The sequence below is a fragment of the Alternaria infectoria genome (assembly GCF_024043175.1).
Source record: "Alternaria infectoria strain BMP 0036 chromosome Unknown scaffold_12, whole genome shotgun sequence".
Lineage (NCBI taxonomy): Eukaryota > Fungi > Ascomycota > Dothideomycetes > Pleosporales > Pleosporaceae > Alternaria > Alternaria infectoria.
Window position 1 is genome coordinate 942,188 of NW_026250701.1, and position 17,150 is coordinate 959,337.

The following is a 17,150-nucleotide window of genomic DNA, read 5'->3' on the forward strand; positions in this document are numbered from 1 at the left end:
CTGAGTCAGCAACAGTGGAAGTGTAGCCTGCCACCTATCATCCACATCAATATTTCCATCACCACGTCGACCAAAATCCGGTACGTCATACAGAAAGAGCTTTATTGACATCATCGGTAAGGCTCGGCACGTGTCACTGGCGACTAGTACATATGCCATACTTGATAGGCACGCCGCTCTCTTCCGCAGTCTCGCTGGTGAGAAGAAGAGGCTGGACTGTTATCATTCTGGAACCTGACAAGACACTCGATACGTCGTAGATTCCTAGTTCTCACTAGATCTCTCTATAACTCATCTTTTTCGCCCTTCCACCCATCGCCCACTCCTCGCATCCATTGGACTCCAACCAACTTCAATCCCTTCTTCTCCACCAACTGCTCCGCTCGGAAACTCCTTCTCTCAACAAACTCTTCGCCTCCAACGTCCGATTTCTCTACCGTCTCGCCTGTCTTCTCCTCAAAAAGAAGGAAAAGATATCGATGTGGTCCACTCTCATCCTTCGGCCCAGGTGCCAGGTACTGTGTGATCGTTTTTCCCCTCGCGGTGATGTCGTCTGGTGAGGTAGTCGCTGACGGAGATGGAATGGAAGTAACAACCCAGTGGCGCCAGTAGCCAAACTTTGGGTCGTCTGGTGTAGGCGCATCCGGGTCGATCATCATGAATGTGTAGCTTGCGGCGGAAGACGTCGGTGGAGACGAGATGGAGATGATAGGTTGCTCTTTGACCTGGCTCACACGAGCGAGACCTCCATGTTTTGGAGTAAGTCCAGAGGAGAACTTGACGCTAAGATCCAGGGCTGGGGTGAAAGATTCGGGGATAATGGCGGAAGGAAGTAAGTTGGCGCTTTTCAGCGATTCAACGAGAGCATTGGCGGCCATTGTGGTACTTGAAACTGCCAGAAGACGGGCGTGATGAATCGTAAGAAGATTATTGTGGTCAATCTAAGAGTCGATGCGCTGGTATAGGTGGTTTTGTTGCGCAGCCGTGATGGTCAAGGTCTATTGGTGGATAAACCCAGCTCTCGCTTGGTTCTCCGCTTGAGGCTCCGCTCTTGCACTTGGCGACCTTATAGAGCATAGATTCGGGGTGTAATAGACGATAGCGAAGCCCGGTGACGTTGGTAAGGCCGTCTACGACCCGAAGCACGCGAACGGTTAGTTAGCTTTGTGAGCACCATGACAGGCCATCACTCAGATAGACATGTCTTGCTTTCTACTCGGGCTGGGCCTTTGAACTTCCGGCTTCAGAGCTTCTAATGAAGCGCTGAACATGCTTGGAAGCAGTCGCTCCCCATATATGTTATGAGACAAGCACTGTGATGTCTTTCATTCTGTCATGCACGGGTTGCATGCGAAGGAAAGAACATTCAGAAGGCCGGTACGTCGGGCCAGTATTGCGACTTCGTATGATACCTGGGTAGACTGAAGATGAGGAAACTTTTGCAGAAAGAAGCCAGACCCTATTGCTGATGGGTGTTGATGTACTGAGTTCGTGAGTATAGCGGGGTTCAAAGACGCCCGCCGCCCTGTTCAATGCTGTGAGGCCAGTGTTCAGTATCGATAAGGGAATGCGCTAACTGGATTCAGGCCTAGTCCCGCTCTTCTTTCTCTAAACCCGCGGGCGCGCGCCCGAAGACCTCGGGAGTAACGGATCTTGCCTTCAATGATAGGAAACACCAACTCAGACAGCTGCTTTTCTTTGGCAGCATGCGAATCAGCTCATCTGAATTCTCTAAATACTCCGTCGGCGAAACGAGACGGCGAAAGCGACGGTCGAGACTGGGCCAGCATTCATGTGAGCGTTTCTAAACTGTCTGGTTTAGCGGACACACTCCTATCCGGGTACTCGTTCGTATTAGGATATACACCGTTGTCGACGAGGTGTTGGTGAGAATCAGGGTCATATACCTTGGGGCCTTGATAGTGTACCTAAATAATTTCCGGAGAACAAAAATGACAAAAAACGTAGGAGTGATGATGCATCTTGATTACGAGCCGTAAAGCATCTTTCACGTTCTGTACCAACTATCAAAGACTATTGCTCAGGTGCTCAACTGTTTCTACTCTACCATTCCTCAAAGTTTGCTCTCTCGCGCCGCAAACGACTGTTGGCACGCGAAATGCAAAATAAAAAGGTTCCATCTCTGAGGATACAACTCCTTCATCCTGTCATACAAGGCCTCAGCACTCGTTGTTCTGGCCAACTCCTTTTCAAATTTGTAAATGTACTCCCTAGTCGACTGGATCAGATATGGCGCATCTGCCTGTGAAGCTCTCTTATGTCCTGCAACAACAATATGCGGATTCTTTGCCTCAATGAGATCGATAGCATCCAGCCACTCCTTACGTTTCTCTGGCGTGTTGGCCTCGCCAAAATGCTGATGACAGTCGCCGTACACAATGTCGCCCGTAACGACAAGGTCGACTGCAGGGACGTGGAGAAAGCTAGAGAACTCATTGTCCGTGTGTCCGACTTCGACGCCATGCAGCTTCTCGCCGTCGATGAAGAATTCGCCTGAGGCAGGGAGGGCCTTCGGTATCGGCCTGGCTTGATGTATCTGATTCGGAAAAAGATTTGGCCAAACATGGTCGAAGGTCGTGTTGTACAATTCTTGGATCCCGGCTACAACGTTTTGCGTGGCGACGAATTCAAGGCCTGGGAAGTGTTCTTGCAGTACTGGCACAGCCGCGAAGTGATCGGGATGTGCGTGGGTGGTATAAACATACTTGAGCTTCTTATTCGGAGCTGTCTCGCGAATCCATTTGGCGATCTCCTCGCCTTGCTTAACGGTGATGGGAGTATCGATGAGGGCGGCTGACTCGGGCCCGTGGACAAGTACACAGCTGATAGGTGACCAAGCTGCCCTTTCGTAATCAGGAAAGCCGGTTGTAGCTGGGATAACGGGGGCAATATAAATATCGACTTGAAGCTTGGTATTACCCATCTTGTGATTTGTGCGCAGTAATCTGGGAAATATTGTGATGAAGGTATAGAAAATCTCCAGTTCAATGAGACCTTGGGATCTTTATAGAGGAGCGCTTGTGTAGATAAGAGGATAATCGGTACCGGCGACGATGTGAACTCTTGGTTGGTTACGTAGAATGATCAATGCAGATGTGGGGTGCGGGGGAGCTCGAAACTAGTTTACGTCCGTACATATGCGCATCGGGGGCATGCGGAGAGACCCATAGATATGTGTATATCCTAGCTTACGCCCGTACATATGCGCATCGGGGGCATGCGGACCGACCCATAGATCTGTGCATACCCTAGCTTACGCCCGTAAATGCGTGGAAGTTTAATCGCAATACTAGGTAGACTTCCGGCTTGGCTATCGCCCCACACATGTGATGATTAGTAATGAACGTTCGAGGTTAATTGTCCTGCTGGCTTACCGTTAGCAATTGATTATGTGAACTTATTTACCTAGGTAGTTCATGTGGAGACCTCTAACTTCGCAAAGGCTTGTTGTGAACTATGATGTGGATGCAACGCCCAACACCCGCTATTGACAATACATCTTGCCGCATGTACTTCCCCTGCTCCGCAACCGTGTACTCACAGGTCATGTTTCTGACATCTTTGAGTCGCAATAAGCCGATTAACGGAGGCTTATCAAAAAAGCCAAGCGAGAAAGTAGTTTCACTACACGGATGCAAAATTCACAAATCTCAAGCAGTAGACAGAGTTCGCAAGATGTGCTTTTTTGGTTCCTGTGAGATTGGCAGAGAGGAGGTCAAGCTAAATTATTCTCCACACGCCATTATCAGCCTACAATCCTTCAGAATATGGTACAGCACGATTTTCCTTGACCCAGACTTTCTCCTGCTCACTTCCAAACTTCGGCGGCACCAATCCATTGACCTTCCACAAACGCCGGTCCGTTTCATCCACGTGGAACTCCCAATCGTATCCCTTCTCAGCAACGTGAGGCTTCAAAGCCTGGTCAATTCGCCTGGCTGTTTTGTCCATCGCCATGTCGTCGTCTGGCAGGTTGACGGCAATGTGCTCGATGACGAATCGAATGAACGGCTTGTCCGTTTTCAGCTCCCCGCCTATCCACATATCCTGCGGACCCATTTGGATGAAGTTGACGACAACGTAAAAAGGAGGAAGGCCTATGTCCGTATAGATCTTGGTGATGTCTTGAGTGAGAGCCTTCCTCGCGGCCGTATCCTGGAAATGGCCTTCGGGGTAGAAGACGAGCCAGAGAGGCATTGTAGAGTTTGTAGTAAGTTGATATGGTAAAATGGTAAAAACCGAGGTTGCGAGTTCAGTAAGTCGAAATGGATGCTTGGAAATCAATAGCTGATGCGATGGACGCCACAATATAAACAATCTCCATTCCCCCATATCATTTGACAAGCAGTCTTGAATCTTGTCCCCGCATCTGCAAGTTCAATCTAAGATCGTGATCCAGAAGAAATTCGGGCAAAGGGAAGATCCCACTAAAAAGTGGACCCCGCAGCCAGCCTGGAGATCAAGAAAGGCTGTTGAACTAAAAGCGTTTCACGGTTTGTGTGATCATCGGACTGAACCAAACAGGAGTCGATCTTGCCCATCGGGAAGAGACCGGAGCAGTAATGTTCCTAATTTTGTAAAGTTACGGCCTTTGTAAAGTTACGGCCGTATGAGATTGCCCGCACGTGCTCCGAAGCTAGTTTCGTAAGCTTTGACGCAGACTTCCGGAGGATCGTAAGGGCGGAATCTGTGAAGCATTGTGATAGGATTTACCTGAGGTTGCACCAAAGTATGGATTACAAAGTAGCCTACATGTATGAGTAACCACGATAGCTTGAGGGTATTCTATAATATAAAGCATCCTAATGGCTCGATTCGCCTCTTCAACCGCCTCAACCACCTCAAACTCATTACCCTCTTCCACAAACGTTTTTTCTCTGAATCCGGAGCATATTTTTGCGATCATGTCCACCCAACCAGCTTCTTTCCAAACGCTGGACCAAACCACCCTGCGTGGCTTGTTCTATACCCCGAAAAACTACTCCGGGCAAAAGTTGCCATGCGTAGTCATTTCGCATGGCTTCTCGGCCACGAAAGATCAGGGCCTGACAGCGGTCGCTGAATATCTTGTGGCGAACCTTCCCATTACCGCGTTGGTTTTCGACAATCGTGGATTTGGAGAGAGCGATGCTGGAGTAGGCAGACCTAGACTGGAAGTTGACGCACCGATACAAATCAGTGATATTTCCGACGCCATTACTTACGCTCAGACCCGACCTGAGGTGGATCCTACCAAGATCGGGATTTGGGGCTCGTCGTTCAGCGGTGGTAATGTGCTTTGGGTTGCTGCAGTGGACCGAAGAGTGAAGGCCGTCGTTTCGCAGGCGCCGTTGGTGGAGGGATACTCTGCTTTTGCCAATTTGATCCGGTCAGATGACATCGCAGATTGGGAAGCAGATTTCCAGAAAGGTCCGTGTCGACCCAATCCTCTATCACAGCTATCGAGTTCTGACTAATTTGATTATTCTAGATCGAATTGCTCGTGCTGCTGGCAAACCACCTATGATGATTCCTGTTGTCGATCCAAATCGATTAAACCGATCGGCCATGACTACAAAAGATAGTAACGCGTCCATGGGAGGGCTTGAGGGCGTCGTTCCTCACTTCAAAAACCAAGTAACCTTGAGGAGGTTTGTTACGCACAAATTAACCTGGCAATGCCAGCGAAGATTCATTCAACTAACTCGTGGTCAGCATGGAGAATCTTAGAGCGCATCCTGGAGCGGCCTGGATTCACCACATTTCTCCGACACCATTGCTCATGACTGTTGCAGATAACGATGTTGTGACGCCCACTGCGACTACATTGGAAGCATACAGTCGTGCACTTGAGCCAAAGGAGCTGCATTTGTTCCGCGGTGGTCATTACGAAGCATACGCCACGCAACCCAACTTCGAGGAATGCGTCAAGCGACAGGCTGATTTCTTCAGGAGAAAGCTTTGCTCTTGACCATGTATTGGGGTACTATGAAGCTTTGACTATCGGATTAAAGACAGACGTAGATTTAGCGGATTGCTCGCGCAATCCTTACGAAGACAAAAATTTCACTGCTTACAATATGTCACTATACCCTATGCATCCCGAGAAAGAGATGGTCGTTTGAGTAAGTCGCTTTCCCGCAACCTTGTATCCCAGGCAAGTGTGAAGAGGCACCTTCAGGCTTACTGGGCTGCCCTGTTCCGAGACTTCTGAAGATCCGCCATGCGCTGCGCAGTCCTCGCTCTACCCTCTGCCAAGAGCCTGTTGTCCCTGTCGACATGACGTTCTTCTCTAATCTTGAACCGCTTCGCATGAATTTGGGCGTTTTCAGCCTCCATCTCGTACTTCATAAGCTGTTCTTCTGGCGTTTGAGGCGCGAATTCGTAGCCAAAGTTGAGGAAGTCAAACCGCTCTCCGATCTCTTCAACATCTCGCTTTCGCTTAGCGCGGCGCCGTCTGTGGTTGTCGTCTGAGGATTCTTCAGATGCTTCTCTCCTCCGACGGAGACGCCGCTCCCGTCGACGGCGCTCCCATGGCGGCGTGCCGCTGCGAGACCTGCGAGACCCTGTCTGGCCATCGCTCGGATGAGGCGAGCGGGACGGCTCATGTTGACGGGTCGGGCGCTCGACCGGGGTACGAGGTCTACGCTCTTGTGACGCAGCTGGACTAACTTGTGCTGGCGGCCTTTCATCGACTTCTGCTTGCCTTGCTGGTTCGTGGGGTAAAGCATCTTGTGCCCTATCCCGCGGCATCAGGGGACGCCAAGGTGGCCCCGGTAGCCCGTCGAACCTGAAGTTCATGCTACCTGCATACAGTCCTGGAGCGGGTAATCTGCCGATGGGTTCTCTCTGTTGCGGTGTAGGAGTTTGCTGATGATAATCGTCGATGTCTAACGATTGCTGAGATGGCACCGGAGAGCCATTGACCGGCTCGTCGTCATTGTTCGAGAGATGACGTCCCGTAGCCATTGCTCGCGGCATCTCTGGAATATACTCTGGGGCCTTTTCTCCGCCCAGCTCTCTGCCAGATTCTTCAGCTCGACCACGTTCGTTCGGGGAAACGTCCGGTCTGATGTTGTACATCCTATGAGCTTCTATCAGGGCGATATGTGCGTCCTTTACATCGTCCAGGCGAACAATGCCGATATTATCGACCTGGTCTTGCTTCTTAGGTCTGCCAATACCTTTCGGGTGCCTCTTTCTGTTCTCGATCGCAACTCTTATTTCTCGTTGTACCTCCCCGATGTCTAAAGCAACCTTGGACATGGCGCTCAAGATTGGAATGAACTCATGAAACCAGTCATCTACGCTCTCTCCGCCCCGTGGCCTGATATCTTCTGGAAAGATGTCGATAGCCTCAATTCTCCAGGTTGTTTCGAGGTGCTCTAGCGTATCCTCCTTGTATAAGCCTTGCATCGCATCGGCACGGCGGTAAATGTGGCCGGCAGCTTCTTGTTCATGGGCATTCTTAACCAGCAACAGTACGTCTTCGAGCAGGAAATGCTGCGGTTCCTCGAATGAATTGCCTACACGCCATCGTGCATTCTCGGTAATATCTTCGAACACTGCGACATAGTCTTTTCTGTATCGCGACACCTCCAGCAAGGCGCTGGCGATTGCTTCGTCCCAGGAAAAAGTATCATCCCAGTCCAGTGGCTGCAAGTGATACGGAAACACTTGATGTGCCTCTTCGACAGACCAATTCCGCGCGATCTCCATTAGTATTTCCGCTAAGACCGGGGTATCCTCTTCGTATGAAGTCGCCATGGTGCTGTCGAGATGTCGAGCGATCTCAGAGGCGGCGCGCTCGATGTAGATCAACAGTACTAGCAGCGCCATGTTAGTGGTCATGCAATTGCGAGGTGTCAAGGCAGATCGACATACCTGGATCTGAATACGCGTTGGCGGCGCTGGAGTCGGCAATTCGATTGTCGTAGCTGTTGCGTAGAAGAGCGACCGCGAAAGATGCGGGAGTATCTAGATCAGCCGTGGGTCATAGAATATCTCTGCGGCGAGTGTTATGAATTGTGCGCGCAAGATAGCGACAACAGCTTCAGGTCAAAAAGGTGGGGCTGGTCAAACAAAGCTTGCGCACGTACAAAGTGAAAGAGGACGAGAACCAATTGACAATGACCTTTGTTTGAGGAGCTAGTGACTAGACCAAATTGCCCTAGAAGTACGAGAAGACTATGCGACGCTCACCCTGGAACCAGTCTGGAATATAGGCCGAGTGTCGCCCTTCCGTCATCAGTGTATCTCTTAGTGTCCAGCTTTGGCCGGAGTATTCAAGGCTGCAGCGTCCCGTCTCATCTTCCACAACTTCGGTCTACGAGCCGCATAGAAGGCTCCGCCATTCGCTATAAGCGCGTTGTCGGCGTCTCCGCCATATCGATGTCGAAAGGTAGCAACTGAACCTCTTCTTCTCTGGTCAGATGCTCGTCTTCGGGTGCATGACCAAAGTTGTAGAAGCTGATCGGGTCTTCGATATCGGACTGGTGTGGTTCAGAGATCTCATTCACTCCTGCGTCTGGATCACGATGTTACGTTTAATCCCGAGGCCGCCTGTCCTTTCCAGCATCGGTGCCTCTCTTTCTCTTTCTGCCTGCAGTTCCCTTGCCTTTTGACATGATTACTTCGCCATTCCGATCACTATCGATCCTGCTCTCTATGACTCGCACAGCACTCAGATAGCTCATATGCATTCTTCGGTATCTTGCTAGTATCTGCAGTCTCAAAGCATGGTAGTAGTCTTCCTGCGCTTGGCATAGCTGATCTTTCTCAAGATGTAGAGTTCGCAGGTCGTCCAAGGACGCACCCTTGGGGTCATCAGGGGGTTCTTCCAGCAAACCGTCATCTCCGTCGATGCCTGCGAATTGTTCATGGAGTGGACGCGCTTCTTTTGTCTGATTTTCGGCTGATTGGAAACACCCTTCATCGCTGTTCAGACATTCATCTCTTTGCTCAGTGTGTTTAGATCTTCTTCCATCGGTATTTGCGCGTCGTTCACTTTGGTCCTGGGAGGAGTCCGGTCGATCTTGCGGTCTATCCGCTTCTTGGCCCTGAGTTTCGGGTAGCTTCCGATTCCTGCATATTCGTTCGCAGTGAGAAGGGATCTCATGTAGTCGGTCAGCCCGCCTAGATGCCATGACGATGGAGTACGAAGATCAAGATTATGAGGCGTTGCGTGGGTCGAGAAGAGCAGCGCATAGCTTATCGGTAATGTCTACTGTTAGTTCGCGATCGTCGTCAGTGTAAGTGTAGACAGCCGAAAGAGAAGCAATCAAGCAAACAAAGGAAGTAATGCACTCAAAGGCTCTTGGACAAAGGCGAGTGCCATCCTGGTGCCCACGCTACAGGGATGCTGAGTTCAAACGAGACCGACTCGGTCGAGAGATTTGGTGACACGTCTGATGGGTCGTGATGGCTAACAAGAACTAGCAAATTGTAGCACACTCCTCACCATCTCCACAGTGATGCGATAGCACTATACAACACTAGCGCTACAACACCTTCATATGTGTATTTCTCGCAGCTATCCAGACTCATCAAGTAACACCAATTAGCTATGTTAACCGCCGCGGCTTACAAATCTTCTTCTCGCTCCGGTTCCTCCGACAGTCCTCCTGCTACCTATTCTGGCATTTTCTGGCCTCAATTCCTTCGCCTCCACCTCCGCAAGACGTTTGCTAACCTCAAAAACCTTCTGCGCCATGGTTATGATCCTCCGAAGATGACCAGGTAGCTTTTGAATTTGCAGCAGCAGCAGCTTGCCTACTGATCTTCAATCGAGACTCCTGAACATCCACCATGAGCTGCGCAAATATCGCTCTACCCTCGAACAACAGCTCAGCAGTCTTGAACCTGTACCGATCTTGATGTGTCTTCGAGAATTCGACATCGGCCTTAAGCTTCATCAACCTTTCCTCCGGTGTCATGGGCTTTATATCGGCGTATCTGTTCAGGAAGTCGAGGCTGTCTCCAGTTTCGTCCTTCCGATGCGGTACCTTGTCCATATAGAAGTCTTTCGTTTTGCGATCTGCCATAAGCTTGTAGCGCTTCGCATGCACTTTGGACAACTCAACATCGGCTCGGTATTTCATCAACCTCTCCTCTGGCGTTTTGGGCTCGAAATCATCGTATCCGAAGTTCAGGAAATCGATGCGGTCTCCGAAGTCTTCGGTCTTCAGCTTAGGCGTAGAGATCGCTTGCGGAACGGGCTGTGCATTGGGGCTGTTGGCTTTACGTGCGGTCATACGAGGACGGTGAGTTTGAGGGCGCAGTAGGGATCGGGACATATCTCGGCGGTTACGCGCGCTCATTTGGGAGCTATCTTGATCCTGATCTAGATAACGTGGCTCCTTACGCCGACTCTCGAGTCCGGCTATGTAAGCCTTCGCGAAGAACTTTGGGGTTTTGAGCAAGAGGACCTCATGCACTGGGGTATCTTCTGGTTTTGATTGGTCTGAGTCGTGGCTTTCGCGAGCACGCTTAGTCTTGTGGTCCTAGCGAGCATCAGGTGTGTCGGCAGGACGCTTCAGCGCCGGACGAAAAGGTAGATTCATCGGAGAGTGTAAGATTTTCGAGGTATCGCTGATCTCAGACAGGCGTCGACGACTGGCCCCCAGAGCGCCTTCTTGTTGAGAGATCTCGTCAACAAAGATTGTCGGAGGTGCACATGCAGCGCGACGACGAGCGCGTTCAACGGCGAGTTCCGAGCTATAGGCGTTCATATCGTGATGTTTGGCCAAAGGCGTGTAGAGGTTGAACGTGGTCGGTGACTGCGAGTGGAAAGCGTAGGCCTGCCCAACACCTCCAGGGCTAGTTTAAAGCTAGTGCAGGTAATTGTGCACGGTTTCGTTATACTTCGAATGAAAGTAGACTGGAAGGTAGTGCTTTCCATTGTTAACGATCCAACATAGGCTACGAGAAGGGTAATCATATCTGCCAGCCAACAAACGAAGGTCACTTCATCGTACTTGATCCTGAGAGAAACGAGACATTAGATGAACTTCAGCGATCATCTTATCTTCGCCGGCCATAGTTTGTCTCCCTCTCATGACGCCTAGTTTCCCTACCTCTTCCTTCATCGTCTCTGTTGTACCTAGTTCTTTCTTCGCCAGCGACACGCTTCCTCGTCTCGATCACCTTTTTCTCATACATTTGTACCCTCGCCATATAGCGAGATAGCATCTTCCGCCTCACAGCCTCGTAATATTCCTCCTGCGCACCCAGCAATTGCACTGCCTCATCCCGTAGTTCAAGCTGCTCGTTAAAAGTGGCACCTGGCGGCTCGGCTCCGAAGTTGGGCGTCTCGACGGCGTGTTCATTGAAGTGATCAGTGGTTGTGCCGCGATAGGCTGGCTGCTCAACCGGACGACTTCGCTGCAGCGAAGGGTGCGGTGGTGTGCTGGATCGCCTATTGACGCTTGGTGCACGTCTCTCACGATCGCGTGGTCGAGGTCGGCTCCTACTTCGCGGCCGGTAATGACTTGGTGATCTACCCGCTGGACTCCTTAGACGGCTGCGTCGTCTGTCATCTCGACTGCCACGTCGTGACATAGACCTCGTACCCCATTCAGTCCCACGCCTGCCATACCTTCGCAATAAGTCATGGTAATCCTCCTCATACTCATGTTTGTATCTATTCCACCTCACTTCATCTCGTCTCAGTCCCGGTACAGTGACATTGTTGTATCTTTGCAAATCCTCCGGCTCCATGTTTTTGATAACATAATCTCGCGCCTCCTGGACATCCCTAGCCGTGACTTCACCTTCATGCTCATCGCGTGTAAGTACTTCACGCAATGCCTTACGTGCCGTATCGAGTGAGGTTGTTTTGGCAAGCGAGAATAAGGCGAACATGAGCCACGGGTCTGAGAACCTGTACTCTTCCAGATAAGGGAGTGGTGGTGTGAAGAAGTCGTGCGGGTGCCTCAGATCCCAGGTATTGAGTATGTATGTCTGCAGATCGTCCATTGGGGCGAAAAGACTGTTGGGCGCGTATACACTTTGGAGTTCAGACATTTTGGCGGCGCTGGGACGGATTGGTCGTGCGTAGGAATTGGATTGATCGCTACGTAGTCCTGTGGCGGCTCTTTGGTGGTTGATACGGTCTCAGCGTTGCCAAAGCTTTTGCGAAATAGTGCGACATGAAAGAAAGTCGCGCTTTTGTGCTAGGACAAAGACACAGCACCATTTGATAGAGCCCCCCAAACAAAGGTTACTTGAACACAATCATGCTTCGCTAGCAAGAGAGAAAGCGCCTCAATCCATGTAGCATGCTACCACTAGGCTTTCAGAGAGCTTGCGTTCACATTGGACTATCATTGCACACTTCTGCCCCTCTACCGCCCCATTTTCCTTCTCTTCCCTGTACCACTAAGCTTACAAGCCAAAACATCCCTCTCATACTCAAGCACCCTCTTCCTATAACTAGCCACAAGTTTCCGTCCAACAGATCTCTCATACGCCTCTCTAATCCTATAAAGTTCTATCTCGCCCTCGATAAACTTCATCTCCTCATCCTTCGATACATCCTTCGGCCATTTAGGAAATGGCGGCCACGTGATGTCTTGTACAAAGACCTCATCCATTGGAGTGCAACTCCGGTCTCGTCGCTGCGATGGTCGGTGTGCGTTCCGTTCGTGATGGCTTTCATCATGGGTAGGTCGCAAAGGTGGTCGTGACGCGCGTGTGGGAGAAGGACTGGGTGATGATTCATCCGGAGAAGGCCGTCTCGTATAATGACTTCGTGGATGATGTCTCGGGAGCGGCGACGGCAAGCTCGGAGGATGCGGGCCTTGCGGTCGTGAGCTCCCCGGTAATGACCCGAGTAGACTATCGCTAGAAACCGACGACATCGATGACGACGGACATCTTACGTTCCGCGGCCGCGTCTCGCTGCCATTCATCCCCCTCTGCCCTTCCATTTGCGAAGCAATAAGTTTCCTTGCCTCTTCCAGACCTCCCCAAGCACCTGGAGCGTGTTTTGGCGGAGTGGGAGGAAGACCCCTCGACTTCATCTTTTTCGTGCCACTTCCGCTGTTTCCCCCCTCATTTTGCTTCGCTAACAACTTCCTAACGTCTGCCAAACGCTCAGTCGCACTCTGATTGCCTTTCGAAGGAGGAAGAAACGGGTAGCCGGTAGGGTATGGAGGATTGCCTGACATTGCGCGTGCGATTTCTCCAGCGGTTCTTTCTTCGATCTTTGCCAGAGGGTAAAAGTTGGTTGTTTTGAGGAGCATGTAGATGAAGGGGAGGCCATAGGCTAGCGATGGTGTTTGGTGGGCGTAACGACGGTTTGCGGAGTTGGAGGTAGTATTTGCGGATGTAGTGGTGGTGAAAGAAGATGGCATTGTAAGGTGGTGGACAAAGACGACAATGGGGTGACAAAGGAGGTAGCGGGGATTGAAGGCATGGTGATGCTGACGCTTGATATGAGAGGCTGTTGTCGATATCCTGTCGTTCTTTCATGTCGCCCTGATACTTGAACCCAATGCTAAGGGATGTCGTCGATGAATGTGCGAGCCGGTAATTGAAATCGTTGCTGACGAGCCATGTCCATTCGACGTAGATCTTGGACCACAAGCTCCAATCGCCTGACCTGTTCCATGTGTTGTCGATAAGCCATTCTTTCTGCTCTCTCCGCCGCACTGTTCTCCCTTATCTGCTCGCGTCTAATCCTCCTGTACAGCCTATCCAGATCGCAAACAGTCACACACAACAGCCGATTCCGCCTTCCTTGGTGTCTAAAGTATACAACGTCGCGGATTTGCTCTAGGATGTAATCCTTCATCCGTGCATTCGTGAGGAGTACAAGACGCTCCAGTCGGATTTGGAAGAGTCGAGACCATTTGTTCGCACGGTGCTCGCCATGGGGATGTAGGTCGTAGGGTATAGCGTGACTTGCGTCCCAGAGCTTCCAGGTTTTGTTGATGTTCCGAAGCGTGGCGGTGCCTGCTCCTGGGAGGGTTAGGTGTCCGGTATGGGGATGCGGCATCGTGATTTGAGATGGAATGTGGAGGACTGTAGCGAAGAGTTGTGACCCTGCATTGTATGGCCACCGGAATGCGCCTGCATGGCGTAGACATCTCATATAGCATCGCGCACCTACATGTAAACGCCGGCAAACATGAGATACTCTGGATCAAAATCCTCCGTACTTTGGTTCTGCAGCAATAGTGGATGGTACTGACGCTATGGACCTATGGCAAGTAGCGCCATTCCAATTTCCTTACACTTCCCTACCACGACGAGCCAACCACACCACCCGCATCTCATACGACTCATACACGAGGTGATACTCTACAAAAGGGAGAAGTATCGCATCTCCAAGAACCCCCGCTTTGCTCTTCCCACGCTTCCCTACCGCCGCGATGACCGGATCTAGAAGCCAGACTATCGCGTCGAAGATCCTGGAGTATTGCTCCATTGCGAAGATTCGCTATTCGTTTCCTGTCCAACTGCGGCCTTGGCTTGGTAACATCATGGCCCCAACGCTCGTGACGGCGCTATCTGATTTTTCAATCATCTCAAGAGGTCAAGTCGAGAGGGTAAAAAATTTGTTACGCAACGCAGTAAGGGCGCGATGCGAATAGTCCAAGGGCATAGGACAGGCCGCTGTGACGACTGCGGTTATGCGAAAAGTAAATGGTTGGATATCGGTTCAGTTGAACGAGATTGAATGTGAGCGGTTGCCTGAAATCGGTAGCGACCATAATGCTACCGGGGGCGCCCTGCCAACAATCACATCGCCATCTGGAAGCGACTGGCAGCCACTCAGACCTCCAAGTCCAGAGAGTGCACCAGTAGAAGGCCCAGAAGAATCGCCGGCAAGGTGTTCGCGTCCGAGCAGCCTCCCCCGTCTAGAAGACATTGGCGTTGATCCGGTCCAAGCATTCGACAGCGAGCAATCTCCGTTGCGCGCGTCCGTCGAAATCATGACATCGAGTCCATCCATCGTACAGGAAGAGCGACCAAGTCTTGAGTCGCTGCTGAAGAAACAGCTGGAGGCGAACATGCATCGACCACTGGCCCAAGAGAACGACCAAAGTCGGCGGGCAAAAGAATCCCGCATCATCGCGCCCCACCACTCGCGCACCGCTCTCGCACTTCAAATGCGCGTCGCATCAATCTCGCCTTCGCTGGCGCATACAAACCCCTCCCACCCATCCCCTCAAATCGCCCCAATAATACTCCCCAGCCCCCCAATCCTCCTCGCCCACCTCGTCATCGTATCCACCGCATCCTTCCTCAGCCCCATCGTCGGCGCCGCAAAAGCCACAGCCATAACGGGTGCAATACTGCGCAAGAGGTCAAACCCCGGTGTCTGGGCCTGTTCGATCTCCGCTGCGGCCTCGATGATATCCATCGTGGCTTTCGTAGCGACGTCGAAGTAATGGCTGGTAGGCATCTCATGGGACTCGATGGGGGCTGAGGCTTCCGTGTGCGTTTTGTACATGAGCATGCTTAGGACTAGGCGGTCGGCCATGTAGTTTGAGGCGATTAGGGCTATGAAGGTATTAGGTGAACTCGTGTTCGAAGAGGAGCCTTGCCTGGTATTGGGTTTGGGTAGGGTCGACGTACCCCTCTCGACCGGTGTCCCGTCGCGTGGACTCCTGGATAAGTTCGTCAGGTGCGGGTACGCTGCAGCCCAGTCGTCGAGTTGCCTGATTAATTTACAGGCGAGTTCTTTACAAGGTCTCACGTCGACGTGCGGGGGTATGGGCGTGGAGAAGAGGACGCGCATGGACCCCGGTATCTCGAGCATGGCGAAACAGTGGGGGACGATGAGTTCGATGTCTGCGAGGGTTTGGTGTGCGTCTCGCGGTTTGCCGATGAAGGGGAGGGTCATCCAGTCTGGGGAGGCGTAGACGGATTTACGGTTGAAGACTACGGATTTGTGCGCCTGGGGGTGTTAGTGGAGTGGCTAGGTATCGATAGTGGTGTCCTTGGTCTTACATCAGAACTGCGGATACCCTTGAAGAGCGGCCAGATGGCGCCGGATCCGCAGTTGCTGGGACCGCGCATGTTCATAATCTCAGCTGCAGCCGCGATGTGAGACATTGCACCCGTCGCAGTCGCCCCTACATACAGCTCGTACAACGACATGATAAGCGGCACCAAAACCTCTTCCTCATCAGGAATAGCATCATTCTTCAGTCTCGCTATAGACGTCCTTTGCGCACTCAACGCCACGGTATACCATCTCCAGGAGTCGATAAGAATACTCGGATCATGATGGTGCTTCCCGAAAAAGGCCATGGAAACTGCGCGAAGAGACAGCCGAACAGCTGGCTTCCTTGCGTTGCTATGAATCTGGTTTATATGCCCCAACCATTGGATTTCTGGTGCGTACTGACTTCCGCCTTTGTTGAGCTCAATGTAGTGGGAGAGAAACGCAGTATCTAGAGCTTCTGGCAGGACTCTTGAGGGTTGGTTTAGCATGGGGGGTCTGTACTGGTAGCGGATTGCTACGATGGCTTGCTCTATCTTTTCGTTGTCTCTGCTTTCGGATGGTAATGCTGGGTATGACGAAGAAGGAGGCTGGCCAGTTGGGGTTGATGTGCTTGCGGCTTCGTCTTGGGCAAGAACGGTACGTGGTAAAGCTGATGGCTGGCCATCGTCTGTTGAATCCTTTCCACGGACTGCCAGCGCAGCTCTTGTTGTTTCTTTCTTCTTCCGACCTCTGGGCTTGGCCACTCGCTCCGTCATGTCGATGACGATGGAGCCCTGAAGTGCTCCAGAGCATGCAAGACCGAGACGCCGACATTGTTGGCATTCAACTGGAGTTTCGTCGCACTAAACCACATATCAGTCTTCTCCCCTTCAATCGCAAATCGTGAGTAAAAAGACCTTAACACGTCTCGACCGACACTGAGCACAAGCTCTACTGCGCTGCGATTTGGGGGGCATTCCGTTCCGTCTATATAGGCCAGGCGGCACTGCACGGGAAGTGAAAGAGGGAATTCGCGCGAGGTAAACGAGGGAGGGATACAGGGGTAACGGTAGTCAGGAAACTCTATGCGGCGCAGTCTCATTTGGCTGTGCTGATTGGGTGGCAGTATAAGGTTTCGGAAGATACCTCTAGCATGGTGGGGAAAGCGCGAGGTACCGCGTGAATTTCCGCAGCGAGTCTAGCACGTGCTGTG

The 17,150-nt window shown here is 51.5% G+C and overlaps 6 protein-coding genes across 6 annotated transcripts; all 6 read right to left on the minus strand.

Annotated features, from left to right (window-relative positions):
- Positions 1-284: 284 nt before the first annotated feature.
- J4E92_007523 (uncharacterized protein) lies at positions 285-878 on the minus strand (the record flags this gene model as incomplete). Its single annotated transcript, XM_051498886.1, has 1 exon — positions 285-878. One exon carries the CDS (start codon positions 876-878, stop codon positions 285-287), a length of 594 nt encoding a protein of 197 aa, XP_051351160.1.
- A 1,196-nt stretch (positions 879-2,074) lies between these two features.
- J4E92_007524 (uncharacterized protein) lies at positions 2,075-2,944 on the minus strand (the record flags this gene model as incomplete). Its single annotated transcript, XM_051498887.1, has 1 exon — positions 2,075-2,944. One exon carries the CDS (start codon positions 2,942-2,944, stop codon positions 2,075-2,077), a length of 870 nt encoding a protein of 289 aa, XP_051351161.1.
- Positions 2,945-3,771: 827 nt separating this feature from the next.
- On the minus strand, positions 3,772-4,218 carry J4E92_007525 (uncharacterized protein; the record flags this gene model as incomplete). Its single annotated transcript, XM_051498888.1, has 1 exon — positions 3,772-4,218. One exon carries the CDS (start codon positions 4,216-4,218, stop codon positions 3,772-3,774), a length of 447 nt encoding a protein of 148 aa, XP_051351162.1.
- Positions 4,219-6,183: 1,965 nt separating this feature from the next.
- Positions 6,184-7,839, minus strand: J4E92_007526 (uncharacterized protein; the record flags this gene model as incomplete). The annotated part of the gene is made up of 1 exon (XM_051498889.1): positions 6,184-7,839. The coding sequence occupies one exon, from the start codon at positions 7,837-7,839 to the stop codon at positions 6,184-6,186; it is 1,656 nt and encodes a 551-aa protein (XP_051351163.1).
- A 1,102-nt stretch (positions 7,840-8,941) lies between these two features.
- Positions 8,942-10,253, minus strand: J4E92_007527 (uncharacterized protein; the record flags this gene model as incomplete). The annotated part of the gene is made up of 2 exons (XM_051498890.1): positions 8,942-9,084; positions 9,776-10,253. 2 exons carry the CDS (start codon positions 10,251-10,253, stop codon positions 8,942-8,944), a joined length of 621 nt encoding a protein of 206 aa, XP_051351164.1.
- Positions 10,254-15,175: 4,922 nt separating this feature from the next.
- Positions 15,176-16,713, minus strand: J4E92_007528 (uncharacterized protein; the record flags this gene model as incomplete). Its single annotated transcript, XM_051498891.1, has 2 exons — positions 15,176-15,907; positions 15,961-16,713. 2 exons carry the CDS (start codon positions 16,711-16,713, stop codon positions 15,176-15,178), a joined length of 1,485 nt encoding a protein of 494 aa, XP_051351165.1.
- Between the last annotated feature and the right edge of the window lie 437 nt (positions 16,714-17,150).